Source organism: Patella vulgata, chromosome 2, assembly GCF_932274485.2.
Source record: "Patella vulgata chromosome 2, xgPatVulg1.2, whole genome shotgun sequence".
Lineage (NCBI taxonomy): Eukaryota > Metazoa > Mollusca > Gastropoda > Patellidae > Patella > Patella vulgata.
In genome coordinates, this window is record NC_065880.2 from 45,900,455 (window position 1) to 45,920,600 (window position 20,146).

At 31.9% G+C, this 20,146-nt stretch overlaps 1 protein-coding gene across 1 annotated transcript; it reads left to right on the top strand.

Moving 5' to 3' along the window:
- Positions 1-11,287: 11,287 nt before the first annotated feature.
- On the top strand, positions 11,288-18,147 carry LOC130010920 (protocadherin Fat 4-like). Its single transcript, XM_056099139.1, has 9 exons — positions 11,288-11,353; positions 11,966-12,024; positions 12,333-12,588; positions 13,398-13,625; positions 15,019-15,104; positions 16,088-16,253; positions 16,682-16,781; positions 17,164-17,282; positions 18,016-18,147. The coding sequence occupies exons 1-9, from the start codon at positions 11,288-11,290 to the stop codon at positions 18,145-18,147; spliced, it is 1,212 nt and encodes a 403-aa protein (XP_055955114.1).
- Positions 18,148-20,146: the final 1,999 nt, after the last annotated feature.

Below are 20,146 nucleotides of genomic sequence, written 5' to 3' on the forward strand. Positions count from 1 at the left end.
TTAAAACCCAAAGATCTTGGTTCCTTTTGATATTCGCGCATGTCGGATCATAACTTCATGAATTATGTCCCTTGATTGTACGAAAAATCTTGTTTTTAGCTTGTGGTCCGTCTAGAGGTCACAATTTTTATCTGATTTAAAAAAACGTTCAAATATATCACCGTTAACCCTAATGTTGGTTTAGTTTAAATTTCTTGAAAATTGAATCAAAACTGCCAGACAAAATAGCCACCCCTTGTACGCAAATAGTGTATGTGGTATATCAAGATTGTGGACACTCTAGAGGTCACAATTTTGATCTGATTTTGATGAAACATGAAATACAGGTTTATAACCCAAAGGTGTTGATTCCTTTTGATATTCGCTGATATCGGATCGTAACTTTGTTTTAGCTTGTGGTCCCTCAAGATGTCACAATTTCTATCCGATTTAACAGAACGTTTGAATGTATCACTGTTACACCCCAATGGTGGTTGTGTTCGAATTTTGTGAAAATCGGACCAAAATTGCCGGACAAAATGGCTGCCCCTCGTACACAAATAATGCAAAAATATGGTATATCAAGATTGTGGACCCTCTAGAAGTCACAATTTTGATCTGATTTTGATGAAACTTTAAATTTATTTTTGTAATACAAAAATCTATTTCCTTTCGATAATCACGCATATTTCCGAAAGTAACTTCCTGGGTAATGGCCCCTGATTGTTCGGGAAATCACATTTTTAGCTTGTGGCCCACTACAATTTGTATTCAATTTTAATAAACGTTTAAATATATCACTGTTACACATCAATGAAGGTTGAGTTCGAATTTCGTAAAAATCTGAACGAAATTGCCAGACAAAATGGCTGCTCCTTGTTAGTATAAAAGTTTGTAATACCAATTAAGGTTGTGGACACCCTAGAAGTCACAATTTTTATCCGATTTTGATGAAACTTGAAATGTATGTTTATAATTTAACGATCTTGGTTCCTTTCGATATTTGTGTATATCGGACCATAACTTCTGGATTATGGCCTCTGATTGTTCAAAACATCTCATTTTTAGCTTGTGGACCTGCTGGAAGTCACAGTTTGTCTTCAATTTTTAAAACATTTAAAAATATCATCCTTACACATCAGTGAAGGTTGAGTTTGAATTTCGTCAAAATCGGACCAAGACTGCCCAACAAAGTTGTAGCTCCTTGTTTGAAAATTGTGTACAAGTATGTAATACAAAGGTTGTGGACCCTCTAGAGGTTACAATTTTTGTCCGAATTTGATGAAACTTGAAATATATCTGTCCATCCCAAAGGTTTCAGACCATAACTTCTCGAATTATGGCCCCTGATTTAACGAAAAATCAGTTTTTTTTGTTTTTTTAGGTTGTTCTCTATCCATGTCTTTCAAAATGTGGGTGTATCTTGCCTGACAACTGCTGGTTTCATTTAAGATGGTGTTCTACTTTGTAGTTGAGGTATTCTTACCTGAACAGTTTCTTTATTATTTTTTTACAGGATGGTAAAGATCATTTCTGGTTGAATCCAGAGAATGATCTAGTTGTCATAAAAAATCTGGATTATGATACCGAAAATCAACACACATATATGCTTAGAATTATTGCTATGGTAAGTTATTAACAATCATTTCCAAGGTATACATTGTTGTAAATATTTAAAGGCACAATACACCAATACACAATTCTTTCTGTTCACAGTTAAGACTCACTTATTTCGGGAATACCCCCAGAAATAGACTTCCTACTCCCTATTTATACAACTATATTCTCATTGTGCTATGAAAATGTCTGCATGCATGCACTTTAATAATGTTCTAGAGAGCATCTAAGCACTGCTAAAAAAATCTTGGACATTAAACCAAGATTTGACAATAATAATTAGGATTTAAGTTTGATTTTTTAATAGTTGGAAATACATTAGCAACTTTAAAAACAACAGAATTGATAATGTCAGTAATGACAAGTACTACTTCAGCAAGGAAGTTTTTGGAGCATGATGTAGGAATAGGATCTACTAGACAAGGAGGATTTAATGATAGTAGAAATGGCATCTTCTTCAGTTCAGATTTATTAGGTGAAACTTGCAGTTGTGAAAGTACAATTAATTATTCACAGTCGAGTGTTGAGAAGGCAGAAAATCAGTTCAGTAGTGGATCTAGAAGCTGTGAATAGGGGGGGGGGGGGGGCAGTTCCAAATCTAGAGCGCCATCCACAATAGACATCTCTCAATGAATGTCAACAAAATACTGGCTAGAACATAGATTTTATTGCATATATAGTTGTTCACTGATTGTTATACATGTAGTAGTATAAGATCATAGAGAAGTGGAAGAATGATGACATAATGGAATCAAGCGGTATAGGAGTGAACAGATTTTAGATAGTGACATTTAATATGTAACTAAGATTTTAATTTTTTGTAAATCTTCATCTCAATCAGTTTGAATTTTAGTCATGGCTTAGTTGAATTGCAATTTTGTGTTGCAGAAGTTACATATTACCAATACAAGAATCAGTATAAATCGAAGAGTTAATAACTTTATAGAACTGATTAGCAATGCTTTCAATTTTACTTGAGTAATTGGCTTCTATAACAAGAATAATTACCCTGTGTTTCTGATTTTTTATAGATGTTGTTTCTGTTTTGTTTTCTTTTGTTTAGAATTTTATCTGTAAACCATATGATTTTGTTATAATTTTGAATGTTTTATAATTTATATGGTAATTCAGTATCAAGTATAAACAGTATGTTGTAGTGTTCTTCTTTATCATAAGTCAAGTTACGGATAAAAGTTTAATTTAACAATTTCATTCTTCAAAAAGGAATGGGAAATAAAGTATAGAGCTGATCTTTGTAGATGCAAGTTATTATGGGGTCCATAGATTTACCCAAAACAACCTAAAACACCTTTAATTTCCCAAAACACCCTGTATCTTGAATACATTTTTATTGTTTTTTCTTTTTTTCTATATGTATTAATATTCCCTAAACTTTCCAAAATTTTTAATAGTTCTGAAAAAAACCCCACACAAATATGAAATAAATCAAAGATCAAATAAGGCAAGAAAAACAACTGCTATTATTAACGCCATAGAAATATTTCTATGGATATCGTAGTAGGTTCGAGATTTGTTTTTCATTGTATGTTTCTGATGAAATATAAATGTAATTTTTTTGATTTCTAAAAGAAATTTTATCATTATATGAAACAACCTCGTATGAAACAGTATTGGGATGGGATGAAATGACCCAAACCTACTACCAAAACAATAAGAGTTATCTTTTTTACTTTATCTTGCATTTATTTCCTGGGTTTTTTTTTTCAAAACTATTAAAAATAGAGTAAATTTTAGGGAATATTAATCATCTATACATGTAAACAGAAAGAATAAACAATTATAATGTGTTATTTTATTCAAAATACAGGGGTTTTTGGGTAATTAAAGGGGTAAATCTCTGGACAGGTTATTATGTGGGGGATTTAACCTCATGATTGAATTTACATTTGAAAATAAAATAATTCCAATGTTATATTAATAACTTTATTTTCTATATTGTCATAGGAAAAATCGGGAAGTAAAGTGTCTAAGAGTGGAACGGCAACACTGACTATATACACAGAAGATGTTGATGATCTTAGTCCAACATTTACCACTAGTATTTACAGACTAAATATTTCAGAAAAAGTAGGATTTTTATATAAATAGAATTAATAGGGAAGCTAATCTTATTGGTTAATTAAAGCACAAAATGACCATTAAAGATATTTTCTACACTTATTTTGATGACCTGACCTTGGCGTGCACATAAAAGAACCCTTGAAAGTTGGAATTCAAATCCTGTTTGGGCAAAATTTCCATCATAGCACGCTGCATGATATATGCCAATCCTCATTCCTGGTTGGAACAGAAATGTAGGATGTTAAACCCCATTTCGTTCATTTATTCATTACTTCTCTTCAGGGAGTGGTGGTAGGTGTATATATTGGTTACAAGGCATAGCTATATTTATTTACAACTGATTTTATGTTATTTCAGGTGTATAATGAAGCTATGAACACAACACCCCCTATAGTTGCATATGATATGGATACATCTATCAATCAACCTATTGAATATGAAATAACATCAGGTAATATTTTTTTTATCTTTGAACCGATTAAAAAATACTTAAATATTGTATATTGTCAGGGATCGTTAATTCAATCATAAGTATGGACAATTTTAATTTTATTATTGCTGCTGCCTTCCTTTATGGACATTACAAAGGACAAACAGCCAGAGGATATATTTCTTGTTGACTGGCAATCTTATGTTTTTATATTTGATATGTGACTGACTGACTTATGATTATAGGTAATGATGCTGGTATATTCAACATAACGCCTAATGGTGAGGTTGTCATTCGAGGTAAACTGGATAGAAATATACAACCTTCGTTAGCTTTTACTATTAGGGTACGTATAGAACTAGAGTATCTACTTTTAACCCATTCCAACCTCAATGAAATAAAACTGCAGACAATTTGTAACTTTTTTCTTACTTGGCACTTTTGGGCCCTTGACAAATGATATTTTTCATTCTTTGCTAAATCCAGATTGAAAAGGACATTGTTATGCATCTAAATTATTATTCAGTCAAAACAAAGCACAACAAAACCCATAAATCCAACTGAAATCAGTAGAAGATAAGTGAATGAATTTACTGCCATACATGTATACCCATATAAGATCTGATGTTTGAGAATAAGTATTGAGGCATAAACTGTGAGATCTACTGATATCTGAGAATTAGTATTGGGGCATTAACTGTGAGATCTACTGATGTCTGGGTATGTGTATCAGGTCATCTACTGATAATTGGGAATATGTATCTCGGTTTAAAGTGTAAGATCTACCGATATTTGTGAATAAGTATTGGGGCATTGACTGTAGTAGTAGAAAACGGATCAAGGGAACAGCCCATATAAGATTTGGTACATGGTTACCATTTCATTGACTATTATCATTCAACTGAAGAACAATGAAAGTAAACAGAGGATATTTTGAGCTATCTGATAATTCCTCAGATGATAAATAGTTATTATAAAAGGATAAGATATGATAATACCAACCATTTTGTTCACATAAAACTGAAAATCATCAATAGTACCTGGTAAGGATTTTTTTTCTGAGAAAAGGCTCAAGATTTTTGGACCTATTACCAATCAAGTTGGAAAACTTTCCCCAATAAATTGAATACAGGCCTCTTTTTTTCCTTTCCCATTTTATTACAATTCTGTAAAATGTGTTTTGTATCAATAGATGATTATAAATATCTAATTTATTTCTCGGTTTGCACATTTGCACAGTAAATTGCACAGTAAATGAAGATACAGATTGTTGTTTTTCAGGCATCCCAGACAGACAGACCATTAGATAGATATGATGATGCTACTGTTTTAGTGACAATACAGGATGCCAATGATCATAGTCCCGTTATGTCCAATGATTCGTACAGTGTTGAAGTGGAAGAAAATATAATCAGTGGTACTATTGTACTTGTAGTTTCAGCAACGGATATGGATTCGGTAGATATATTTTTATTCACTTTCCTTTGATACTACACTTAAATTAAATGCTTTGAGCTCATAAATAAAGGCACAATATTCCACACTAAAAGACCCTTTGCATGATGAAAATAAATTTGAATTGAATATACAATTGCTTAATGAAAAAATTGTGATAACAACTAATTTGAAAAAAGATGGTCATTATAATTCCTGCTAATAGTATTTTAATTTTTTTTTAATTTTTAGGGAACAAATAGCTTATTTCAATTCAAGTTAGAAGATACAGATACATTTAAAGTTTCCACACTAGATAACACTGGTTCCATCCAACTGAATAGATCGAAAATATTAGACAGGGAAACTAAAAGTCAACATAAATTCTTTGTAAGTTTTATTTATTTTCAAATCGATTTTTTATTATTGTAAGTCTGTTAATTTAGGACAAAATCTGAGCTATTTTACAATAATCTAATGGTCTATTGTTTATCAAGTAACTCGTTTTATTTCGAAACAAAGGATGTTTATATCCTCGCGAGTCGAGTTTTAAAAATTTAAAGGACGTATACTACATAAATACTTTGTCAATATATTTGCTACAAGGGAGATTTTTAATAAATTTTGTGGTTTAAAATGTATTACAACATACTCATGTATCTAAATATTATGCACATGGGATGAGCTACGGTTTATTTATTTTAATTTTTTGATGGGGTGGAATTGGAGTACTTCTGGCAAGAATAACGCAATCTTAAAAACCATCGAAGTATTTCTTGGTCTGTTCAGGAAATTCTATCAATCGATCTTTTGATTTTAAATCTGAAATGCATCTTGGTACCAGGTTGCTAAAGAGTTTTAAAGATTTAATTTCCCATCAGCTGAGAGCCTAATGCATAACTACTGATTGGAAAATTATTATATTCAAACATCAAACTGCAATGAAAAATATATTTTCATTGACATAAACGTTATATCTTGGAAGATATTTCACACCAAGTACATATTAAATAATACAAATATTAACACATGATCCTTGTAGCAGGAGTCGGGTTACTATGCGATGTAGGATGATAGCAGGAATTGGGTTACTATGTGATGTATGATAACAGCAGGATTTGGGTTACTATGCAATGTAGATGATAGGAGGAGTCAGGTTACTATGTGATGTAATGAGGATAGGAGGAGTCAGGTTACTATGTGATGTATGATGACAGCAGGAGTTGGGTTACTATATGATAATCGATGATAGTATCTGTTGAAATTCAATAGCCAAATTGTGGTTGACAGTAATTAACTGTATTAATTTATTGTGGATTTACTATGCCATTTCTGTCTATAAAGTTATTTTTAACTACTGGTTAGGATCATTTTTACCTGATTTTATTGAAAGTGATATTGATGTTATATCACACAGTTTAACCAATCAATCAACTGCTCAGCCACTTGTCCAACCTGACACGTTTTCTAAGATACTTTAATAATTTTTATTCACTTATTTTGAATACTTTTTCATATGTTAACGATACATTATGTAAGGTTTAGATAAAGAACTGACCATTCTTGCTATATAGCTTAAAAATAGATAATGTAAAATAAAAATATTGAAAATTTCATTCAAATTACTTCATTCTGAGCCAAGTTATTACTGTTTGTAGTTTTGACAAGATGTGTGCATTGTGGTAACCAGGGCACTGGTATATTCGGAATTAGCCTTGCTTTCCCATTTTTAATTAAATTTTTTAATGGTGAACTGTTCTAATCTACCTGAGCCAAGTTATTACTGTTTGTAGTTTTGACAAGATGTGTGCATTGTGGTAACCAGGGCACTGGTATATTCGAGACTTAGCCTCGCTTTCCCATTTTTAATTAAATTTTTAAATGGCGAACCGTTCTAATCTGCCTAAAATCTTGAGTATCCAATGCCATCGAGAGTTGATTACGGTCTTGTTTTGTTAATAAATGTCTAATTAATAGTTTATATAACATTTCAGGCCTAAAGAAAGTCCCGCAATAGACAGATTTAGCTTTTGCATAATGTATGTTTAATCATTCTTGTCAATGACATTTTAAAACCAATTAGGTGTATGCTGAAGAATTTTTAATCGATAATCCAAGGCGAAGTAACAAGAGTGAGGTAATAGTAACAGTACTGGATGTGAATGATAACCGACCAATATTCTATCCATCTGGCCAACAAAATTTCAAAGTGAATAAAACGGCTCATATAGGGGATTTGGTTGGACAGGTTTGTTAATACTTTTTCTTACAAATATGACTAGACCTCTTTGATTTGGGCCAAAAATGATATTTTATGTGTATGTTAATTTGTTTTGTGGGATGACTATCTGTTTTTAGTGAAAGAGAATTTTACATATCATATAGATAAACTGATAAACCTTATGTGTTCTGCCTTTGACACATTAAGCCAAAACTGAAATTAGAATTGGTGAACAAAGCGACTCTCGCTTAATCTTTCCATAAAGATAGTAATTATATAGAGCATGCTGCATCAAATCATCCCAATTCAATACAAATTTTGACCTAAATAAAAAAAGCTTAGCTCTTTAAGTGTTTTTTTTTTAAAATATATTTTTGTCAGTAACTTTTAATCAAAATTATGGTAATTTTTTTATTGCTCTCTTGGTTAAACATTTGAGTTACCCCTGTTAGCGCTAGAATGAATTTTGAAATGGGGTTGTGCAAACCAAAGCTGTGATGATCATAGAACTCTGAAAAATGTTGTATACCTTATCTGGAGATTTTATAACAAAAAAACCCATGGTAAAGTGAACTAAAATAGGCAAGATGTTATATATTACATATTGGAGCCACCGTAGCTCAGTAAGTATGATGTTGGCTCACGAACCTAGAGATTCTGGGTTCAATGCAGGTCAACACTGGGGAAATTCCTTTGAAATTTCCAGATTGATTCTCCCTTGTCCGTTTGCTAAATCTTTAAAGTTATTTTATAATTATAGGTCTATGCTAATGATAGTGACGAAGGCTTAAATGCTAAAGTTACATACCGTTTATTTCAAACGCATGGTTTATTTATGATCAATGAGTCACAAGGAAATATAACAGTTGTTGCATCTTTATCAGAATACACAGGGATTTTTCATATACAAGTTTTAGCTGAAGATAATCCACAGAATGGAGAAGAGAGAAGGTGAGTGTTTTATAATTAAATAGGAACATGGTGGAAGGCCAATAGAGTAATAACAACTTCTTTTTGTCAGGTTGATCATTTTTTGTTATTGGTTTTTTTTCCAGTCAGTAATAGATATTGGCAGCTTTTTGTAATGATTTAATTATCTCTTGGTAAAATTTACAAACAATACTAAAGTAACTTTAATCAGGTATGTAATAAAGATCTTATACATATGTGTGTGTTTCAGGCAGACGATAATGTCAGCTATAGTAAACATAACAGATATAGACACAGCTCCACCTAATATCACTAATACAAATGTTACTGTTCAGATTTTAGAAAATATAGAAATTGGTTCACTGGTTTACAGAGTTGAGGTAAGAACATCCAGCTTCCAGTTATCACTGATCCACACAACATTGTGTGTAATAAATCTATATTAGCTAAATATGTTTTCACTGATCCACACAACATTTAAAAACACTATATTCATCTGTGTAATAAATCTGTATTAGCATTACCTTCACATTTTCACTAATCAACACAACATTTGAAAACACTGTATTCATTTGAAAGAAAACAATTTTTTTTTTAATATGCTTGTATATTGTTTTCACCTTATCTGTCAATCTTGTCTTTCTAGAACAACTGATACATACCACTTCTCATTTGTTTGGGAATTACACATAATGTACTTATTGGAGCATTTTTGGCTGCCTTAGAACTGGATTGGAGCTTGGTTTTTTTAAATGTTCCATGTTATCTGTATTTGAGATTTTAGGTTCTTATACGATATTTGAGATAGTCGACTGTAACATGGAAAATTCTCTTTCAAAAATAACACTAAACTAAGGCCTAGTATTATGCCTAAAGTCTATTACATTCATATTCTTAACGAACATGTCTGAAACCGATTCTCTATCAGTAGATATTATATTATAGGAAGGCAAAAACACAATATGACAAAGAAAGGTGGGATCATAGTCCACTATCATACATTCTGTCAACATTCTGTAATATTTCAATATTTTTGATAATTTCAGGCCTATGATGTGGATGAAATAGATGACACTAATTTACGCTATACTTTATTATTTTCTGAACAAAAATTTACAATTGATCAGAGGTGAGTTTACTGGTAATTTATCATTAAATGAAACCGCTTTGTACTTTGCAAATTTTGATACATACATCCATATTGACATAATTGTTTTTAACTAAAAGAAGAAACTTAAAGATCACTTCTGTCAGAAACTAGGTCATTTCGGAACTAACATTTTATTTCAATAATTCGCTTCCGCATGAGGATCTTTAGCTGTGGGAGAAAACAGGAGGATTCACAGAAAATTCACAAGTATGGACAGGCAACCCAACTACTCCTTGTCACGTACATGTTGGGAATTGAAACCGTGCTACTTGACTCAATGAAAGGCTTTATCATCTAACACACACATGTTAAATCCCCCCCCCCCCCCAATCTATCTAGTACATAATATATTATAATGAAGCAGATATAGTTCATAAATACCTTGTTCAAAAACTAAGGGTGAGAAAGAAAGAGTAACTCAGGGAAGCAGGAATCTTGGGAAAATCATATCAGATTGGACAAGCAATGACATTACTCCATGTCACATACTTTCATGTATGGCAGTCTCAATGATCAACGACGCATTCATTAGACAACTGCACCTTTCCGTAATGTTTTTGTATGCAAGAATCCCAATATTAGAAATCTGATCATGTTAAACACTACTGGTAAAATGTGAATTAACCAAGATCAATAATATTTGATTAATAGTGGTGTTATACAAACCAATGGTAGTCTTGATAGAGAAAGGAAGAGTGGATATAATTTAACTATTGTAGTTAGGGATACAAGAGGGAAGGTAAGTTATAATCATTATTTTGTTAGAGATACATTATGGGAGATTAGATAAAGAGCTGGCAGTTCTCACTAGAATAGTTAAAAACTGAAAATTTCTGTCAAATTGATCCACTCTGAACAGAGAATTTAGCGATTGAAATTTCGGCCTAACCTCGATCATCATTACTAAAGACGGTACGATAAAAAACATAGTCTTTTGATTATCCATTTCATTATTAAATCATGAATGAAAGTTGAGCAGCAAATCGGATCCTAATCCAGTAAATATCACAGGCTAGCGATGAGATCGAGAGTTGATTATGGTCTGGATAAGTTAATTAATGTCTAATTAATAATTTAGATAACATTTCAGGCCTAAAGAAAGACCTGCAATAGGCAGATTTAGCTCTTGCATAATGTATGTTTAACAGTATAATATAATAATAGGATATATTCTGACCAGTTTTGGCCTTAAACTATTAAAGACTTTACAGTTCAGCCTGACAATATTTCAGCCTTACTATATGCTTGTTTCAGAGTATTTCAAGTCAGTATTGACACATATAATGATTGGCATATTATATTTACATATTGATAATAATTTTCGATATTTTATCAATAGCCACTACTACATGTTATTTTTTTTCAGGTTGCATCTGGTTATGTGTATGTAATACTGGTAGATGTGAACGATAACAACCCTGTGTTTAGTAAATCATTAATTGAAATGAATGTAACTGAAGGCAGTTCTCCTGCTCCAATAAATAGTTCTGATAACCCAATAAAAGATCTAGTAAGTACATATGTATAGTTGAGTGGTGGGAGTGATGTCTGCTGTCACCTCCTGCTACAGTTGAATTTATAATAGCAGAGCAGAAATGATTTAAGCAAGCAAAAATATTTTAGGCCTAATTAGGCCTAAAATATTTTTGCTTGCTTAAATCATTTCTACTCTGCTATAACTGTCATTATATATCGCCTAATTAAGAGGTAAGCTGTAAATTATTGAGGATGAGGTAAAAACAACCAAATGGGCTCTATGACTGGAATCAACCACAATATTTTCTATATGAAAGGTACAACAAACCAGATTGTTCATATAGTAAAAGTCAAAAGTTAAAAATATGTTGACCTACTATTTTGATCTAAAGATATATAGCCTTCCTGAAAGATGGCAAAGTTATTAATACCTTATATTTTGATTAATATATATGTTATTTTAATAGTACCCTTGCTTGTATAGGCCTGTGGCTTTAAGTTTTAGTTCTGTATTTAATATATTTTTGGCTGTGTGGTGATATAGCCGACAAGTGTGAAATGTATTTGTTGCTTTTGAACTGAGTTTTTTTTTCTTTAAATTTAATGCATATGTATAAATATCTTAATTTTTCATGTTTATTCATAGGTAAAAGATGCAGATACTGGCGAAAATGCTTTACTGAAATTTTCTTTACTCACAGCACAGTAAGTGTAATTAGTGATTTTATAGTCATAATAGACAATCCAGTAACTAAAAACCTGAAAAGAGGGAACATTTCCCAAACATTTTATAATTCTGGTGTTACATACCAATCAGCAGTATGATTACAAGAATATGTCTACAAATGAAGAAAACATTATAACCATTTGAAAATTATATGAATGTAGCTATGAATGTATTAAATACAAGTTAGGGCATAGTCCTTCCCCCCCCCCCCAAAAAAAAGAAGAAAAATATATGCATATAGTAAGCTTGCAATAATGAATTGATTTGGTATTCTTATGTTATTTAGAGGTGTGAGTATTCCATTGGCTATCAACAATAGTACTGGTGAAATATCTACAACAGGTATTTTAGATCGTGAAGATAGAGAAGTTTATGATTTGTATGTCATGGCTACTGACTCTGGTGATGAGCCACGATCAGCTAATGCTGAGGTTAAGATAACAGTTGTAGATATTAATGATCACGCTCCAACATTTACACAGAAAAACATCTCCTTGAGTTTTCCTGAAGAATCTTATCCAGGATGTTTTTATGAGGCTAAGGTTGGTTGGTTAATTAATTCTGATTATTACAATGGGCATTCAGGAACTTTGGAAGAGGTCGTTTGTTGTAGCAACTGCTTATGGCATGACAATGCCTAGCCTCATAAAAATGTATTGTATCGATGCGCTAGGTCATAAGCTAGGCAAGCAAGAGGGCCTTTAGGCCATACTGCCATCCGGCCAAAAACCTGAATTCGACACAAACTAGGTAATTTCGGGACTAATATATGGTTCACTTTTTATTTCAATAATTCACTTGAGTGTAGGGGTCTTTAGCTGTGGGAGGAAACCGGATTACCCAGAGAAAACCCACGAGGTTGGACAGGGGACCCACTCCTTGTCATGTCCAGATTAGGAATTATCTTATTCTACTTGTACCCAGGAGTAACACTGTTCGGAGGATTATGTGGATGGTTCTTAACAGCACCATTGGACACTATCTCAAAAAGCACAAGGAGAACCAGATAATTTTCAAAGATTATTAAGGAGCAGTAGTGGCCTTGAACTATACAGACCATGTGTTTGCACAAGACCACCATTTACGGGAGATCGAAAATTTCAGATAACATTTCACAGAAATTTATCGTGGAGTGTTGGCAATATTAAAGGCTTTCCATATTCTGTTACAGGTGTACTTATTTATATGGTTAAATTTTACTTATTTATATGGTTAAATTTTACTTATTGTAATTGTTAATATAACTATCTACATGTACTTGTATCATGGAACAGGATCTTAAGGATAGTGTTACATCCCTAATGTGAGGTATTTCTTTGAATTATGTTTTTTTCATTTTATTCTTTATCAGGCTGATGATTTGGATATTGGTATAAATAAAGAGATACATTATACAACAAGTACTACAGATACACAATTAATACAGGTGATGAGTAATGGTAGTGTGTGTATAAAAAACAACCAAAGTTTGCCACTTGGTACATTTACTGCTATAGTTGTAGCTTATAATATTGTACCATACGTCTGTATGCCCAACCAATGTGATAATGGCACCATGTCTATTCTCATTGACGTCACTGTAAGTACCACTAACTACTCTCAATAAAGTACCTTCTCCACGGTAATGAGACAATTTATGCATAATTCATTTTTAATTGTTTTTAAACTTTTGTCCAAATGTAGATGAAGTGTTATTTAACCCTTAAGCTGTTAAATTGTTGCCGTCGTCAGCTGAATTATTTTGGGAATACATGCATGACATTTAATTGGATGCCTCTATTAAAACCTATATACCTGTCAGAGTATGCAAATCAGATTTTTATCACTGTGATATCGGCAGTTAGCTGTGACATAACGTTACGTTTTTTTTTGGACATGTATAATCACATGAGTCCCCAAAATCTTCGAAAAATTAGCAAAAAATATGTAAACAAAGCAACAAGCAATGACTGCAGATGGCACTTCTTTTGTTTAGTAAGATGCCACCTCTCGAACATGGAAGTTAACTGTATTAAAACGCCTGGAAATAAATACAATTGGCAATCCCGGAATATTCTGTGTGCCATAGCTTGTGCCGATACCGGAATAATCCAGGTAACGCCGGACAAGGGTTAAGGGGAATTAGTAAAGTTAGTAAAGTTATGACTGGTCTTCAATGATGTACTGGTCTGTAAATCTTGGACAGCTAAGACTTCATATCAATCGAAGCAGCAAATTACCTTCATCAGAGCTGTTGACCAATATGGAATACAGTGAAGATGGAGGGTAATTGAGATATGTTATTTACATTTACATCACCTTCAGTAGATTGTTTGTTTTGTAACGTATGTCTTCATAAAATGAAATGATACAGTTGCCTTACCTGCACCATTGAGATAAGGAAGAAGGGTATGCATTCGCTATGCATTATGCTCTGAAGGAAATTTTGATGTATGTTCTTCATCGAAAGCCTACTGTTATGAGTTTCTTTTACACCAATTTATGTACTGTAGAGGTAGACCTGTTCCATCCACTGCTTTTTCCTTGCCAGGCCCTCCATCAAATGATCAAGAAATATGGTTGCCCAGTTCTGACAAATTTAACACTGAAAAATTTCTGCTAGTATAGTATTATGGTTGGACAATTTGGTATAACTACTGAATCAATATATTAGGAATTGAGGATGACCTGATTAAATTAAACAGAGAAATCAATGTCTTAATTTCCATGGAGATCAGCGGTAATTCCATATGATCATGGGCATACGATGGAGGCACACCATACCTCCAACTATAAATGGAATCTTTTCGGGCATGTCAATTCTGTCCCTTACCCCCTCACCAATTCATTGGGCTTGTATGCCTATGCATGCACAAGACTTTCAAATTTAGTGACTATATATTCTAAAATTGTGGAAAAAAAACATGATTATAATGGTTCTTTAATGTTGTCAATATGATACAAATTCTTTTTTTTTTCTTTTGAATTGGTAGGATGTGAATAACAAGAAGCCTGTATTTGATGTGATGAATTATAACTTTAGTCTGGATGAAGGCTTAACACACAATAATCAAATGAAGTAATTACAAATTTTATTTATTATTTAAAAGAACACTCTTCTAAAATAAAAGGATAATATACATGTAGACTTTTAGATCATACAGAATATAAAGTAGTATAAATAAAAAACATTTTTGTAGAACAATTTTCCAATTGATCAATCAATCAGTGGTTATCAAAGAATATTTAATTGAATTGTCTAGATTACTACAGGTATCTAAAAGTAAAATCTTCTCGATCCTTTTGAGTACTGAAAGTGATGACTGGCATTGGCCTACTGGTGCATTAAATAATTGTATAAAAGTAAATGGACCCACTCAGCCACCCAAACTCTCTGCATGAACTATTAAGGTTGATTGTTTTGTTTTCCTCCACATCTTCTTTGTCTAAAGATATTTCTTTGTAGAACATGCAGATTTTGGTTGGTCTATTCAAGATAAGTCTACCTATCAAAAATTGTGAATCATAAAATTCCATGAAATCGTTTGAATCCAGACATTTGATTGGCCATCTTATCCAGATCAACTATACTATTATGTTGTTATCACAGGTTCAGAACACACTTTTTTAAAACATGTCATGACCAACTATAAAAAAAGAACGAAGATAACATCTAGTTTTAATTAGATGGACTACTACTTTTTCATGGAATAATTTATCTTTGTCTTTTATAAGTATACATTTGTCGATATGAATGAAAGTAGTTAAAATAGTTTATGTATGAGAAACGACATGTTTGCTTCTTCAAGAACACCTGACGCCACAATTCATTGGTTTTGGATTTTCAAAACATTGTTCCAGGTAGCTAAAAAAATGAAATGAAATGAAATGGGGTTTAACGTCCTACTGTTCTGCTAGGTAGCTAAAAGTCATGATGTGTGTTTTTATTCCTTTTAGCACATCTGATGCCATTTCTTGTTTGCAAAGCTCATATAGCAAGCAAGTTTTTTGGTACTTTTGCAATTGTAATTAACCAATTGAAAGTTATTTTGTGTTTTCCAGGGTTCATGCTGTAGATAATGATACAACAGCAATTTATCAAGATGTCTTATATTCTATAGTAGATAATACCAATGACTTCTATATAGATTCTGTTACTGGTTTAATACAGTTTCAAACACCACCAGATTATGATCCTCCAAACAACAATACACTCTTTCACCTTACAGTAAGATACCTTTCATAACTAGAGTAAAAGGGCACTGATGCACTGATAACTTTTGAGTGTGCCAAAATAATTTTTTGTTTAGCTATCACTCTACATATGCATTTTGTATGTGACTTACTATTTTATATTTTGCCTGGACAGCAGCGTTCCTGCCTACTCTTTATCAAATTCCATATGTCAAGGGTTCTTTTAGGTGCATGCCAACATGTATACAGATTGCAAACATTTTTTGTCCTAACCAAACGACTAGGTTTCAGTTTATTTGTCAGTCTCACAGGGGCTACCAGGGACAGTTGGGAACCCATATTATGTTAAAACAACTATGACAAGGATAGTCTTATTTTACTTTAATTGAAAGTCAGTATCTAAATTAACTAAGTAATGTCTAACAAGAAGTGAAAAATAAAATAAAATGAATGTATTTACAGGTTGGTGCTAGAGATACTGGTCGTACAGAAGTAGAAACAACAGTTAATGTTACAATACATATAAACGATGTCAATGATAACACACCTATTTTTACAAACGGTAAATATTTCAGTGTAATTAAAACTTCATCTTCAAAATATGTTTCATTATATTAATCCTTTCTATTTTGTAATTATTTATGACGTGGAGTAGTAAACAACTGAAAAATTATAACAGAATGAAATTTAAATAAGACCAGGTTAACTATTGACTTCTAAAATGTGAGAGTTAGTTTTTTTTGTAGCAAACTTCTTTTTAGTAATGGACAGTGAATTTGATTCTAAAATAAAATCTCTTATTTTATAAAGGGAGACAGTTCAGATGAGACAAATATTCTTTAGTTATCCACAATAATGAGAGATCTATGGACAATTTGTATAAAGTAACATTTACCTTACTCATGCTAGAAATTCCATAGGTATATATTTAAATTTCATTTCAGAGTACCTTTGCAGTATTTTAGAAGATAAGCCAATAAATTCAAAATTTGGTTGTCAGGTTCAAGCAACAGATATAGATAGCAGGAATAATGGAGCTATAGAATATTCTGTCATTGAACCGGTAAGAAGTTATTTCCACCTTTAATTTGTATTGATTAAGAATTCCTTTGTTTCCGATACACCAGCTTGCCAAATTGAAAAAATTGTAAATCTGTTATAAATGTTAAAATAACTTTATAATAACCAGTATTTATTTTACAGTACTAAATGATTAACTATTAATGATCATGAACATACCATACTTTTCTTGACAGGGCCATTTCTCTCAGCAAAACTGTTCATATTTGTAGCAAAATCTTATTCAAAATCAATTTTTTTAAAACACTTACCCATGCAGCACTGAGTAACTAAGCTAGTTTTATGATAAATTAAATGCATATGTAGTGGGTAATCAAACACAAAAAGTCCTTAAGATGAAAAGCTAAAGTGATTAAATGGTATGTTGACTTCCTAAATGTGGGAACTTTCAAAGCAATCGTACCTGATAGTGATGTATTGTAACATGTCCATGGAAAAGTAAGCCTACTCTGTCCCACTGGTGCCAACCATGACAACTATAAGACCAAGTGAATTACCATAAAACATATGTACATTTCTTGAATATGCATTTAAGTTTAGATAGTTTATAACCTTGGTACATTGTAGACAGCATCTATCAGATAAACTGAGAAATGTATACTCCATAAGCTGCGGCTTGCGGTATATTACTGCATAAAATAGGGTAATTAATTAATATCATCCCATTTATAGAGCACAACATTCAATATCTGTGGTTTGTGTCAATATTATTTTAGGTTCCATTCTCTGTTGATAAAAGTAGTGGGGAGATAAAAGTAAACGGAAGTCTGGACTATGAATTGGGACCAAGACAGTACACAATGACATTACAAGCTATTGATAAAGGCATTCCTCCAAAAACAGGGTAATTTATATTTTAATGTCTTATTTTAAAATAGATAGTATGTGCATATAAAATAAATATTATTTGACTGGAAGACATAATTATACAGGATCGAGACTTTTGTATTAGAAAGTATAATTATCTACCTCAGTCACATATCACAACATGAAATATCCTTGTATTTATTTGTTAGATGTAGAAAATAGCTCTATATTTTTTATTTTAGTCTCCCAAAATGGCTGGGGCATATAGTTATAGTGTTGCTCTTGACTGTCCATCAGCCATTCTGTCATTCTAGCAGGATGTTAGTGCTTTATAAGTGCTTTTAATTATTGTTTTTATTATAAGTCCAAGTGCATTCAATTAGACCTATATTAACTGAAGTTGTTGTACATGGACTAAAATATTAGTATCCCCCCCCCCCACACACCAATCTATTTAATCAAAGTACTGTAATTATAATGTCTATTTATAAAGAACTAATGATATTTTCGGTAATTGAATCATTTTACATTGTTTTTTGTTTTTTAGTTCTACATCAGTGCTGATAAGAATAAATAATACAAATGATAACATACCAGAGTTTTTGAACACACCTTATAGTTTTAATCTATTAGAAATACAGAGAGTTGGCAGTCTAGTCGGTGTTATATCCGCCATAGATAAAGATTTAGATTCTATAGAATATAGTTTACACACATATAATTCAGGTACAGTGGATATTTGTATACACCTCTTTCTACCAAGAGAATACTTTTTTATTGTTTTATGTAACGTTTTATTAACTCAGCTTCCTATTCGATAAAAGATTAGTTGAACTTTTAGTTTAAAGAATTTTATGATATGTCATATTTGTTATTTTTAAATAGTTTTATGGTCATTATGTTAAAAATTGATTTCACTGTTTTAAATAATCGATTCCACTTTTTAAATAATTGATTGCACTGTTTTAAGTAATTTATTTCACTGTTTTAAATAATTGATTTCACTGTTTTAAATAATTCACTGTTTTAAATAATTGATTTCACTGTTTTAAATAACCGATTTCACTGTTGTAAATAATTGATTTCAGTGTTTACTATATCATCAAGAGGATCAATATCAACAAATGCAGTGACTGATTTAGATGAACAAAACTCAATCTCTGATTATAATCTTCAAGTCAATATTAGTGATGGAATACATACTAATTCTACTAATGTTATCGTCACTATTAAACCTGTCAATGAGTATTCCCCTATATTCACTGGTACATTTAGTGGCAATGTACTTGAAAATGCAAGTGCTGGAACACAAGTTGTGAAGGTGAGAATGTTAAGAAAGTTAGAATGTAAACGTGCAACAAAAATTGTTTAGGAATGTCAAATCCTTTAAGGGTATAAACCTCAGTTCCACGGAACCTTAAAATAGACGAAAATGTAAGCTTAGAAGCTATGTGAACTACTGAAATGAAAAGGAAAAATGCACCGCCCCATGCATGTCACTCATATATATTGAGTAGAATGACATGTCAAACCCAATGATAGCACAGAAAAAGATTGAAAAAGATTTACTAGTACCATTTGTTTGAATTGTAGATCTGTTTTACCTTAATTCAGGGAAGATGGTAGCTTACCACTTTGTACCATATTCTTTGATAGATTAGGCGCACGTGTACATAAGGCGCAGGCTGAGTTTTTGGGAGATCTTCCAGGAAAAATAGAAAACTCACGGGTTAGACTCAACTTTGATTAATTTTGGAACTCGTATATATATGTTTTTATATGCCCACATTTTCATATGGATGTATATTGTCGTCACCCCTGTCCGTCCGTCCGCAATTTTTTGTGTGGACACTGTACAGGCCACAATTCTTATCCGATTTTGACGAAACTTGAAATATAGGTATATCTCCAAAAGATCTTGGTTTCTTTCAATATTGGCATGTATTGGATCGAAACTTCATGAATTATGGCCCCTCATTGTAGGACAAATCATGTTTTTAGCTTGTGTACACTCTAGAAGTCACAATTTTTATCCGATTT

Coding starts and splice junctions, on each gene's coding strand:
- LOC130010920 (XM_056099139.1), top strand. CDS start 11,288: ATGAATGTAACTGAAGGCAGTTCTCCTGCTCCAATAAATAGTTCTGAT. Junction 11,354..11,965: donor ATAACCCAATAAAAGATCTA/GTAAGTACATAT, acceptor GTTTATTCATAG/GTAAAAGATGCAGATACTGG. Junction 13,626..15,018: donor CTATTCTCATTGACGTCACT/GTAAGTACCACT, acceptor TTGAATTGGTAG/GATGTGAATAACAAGAAGCC.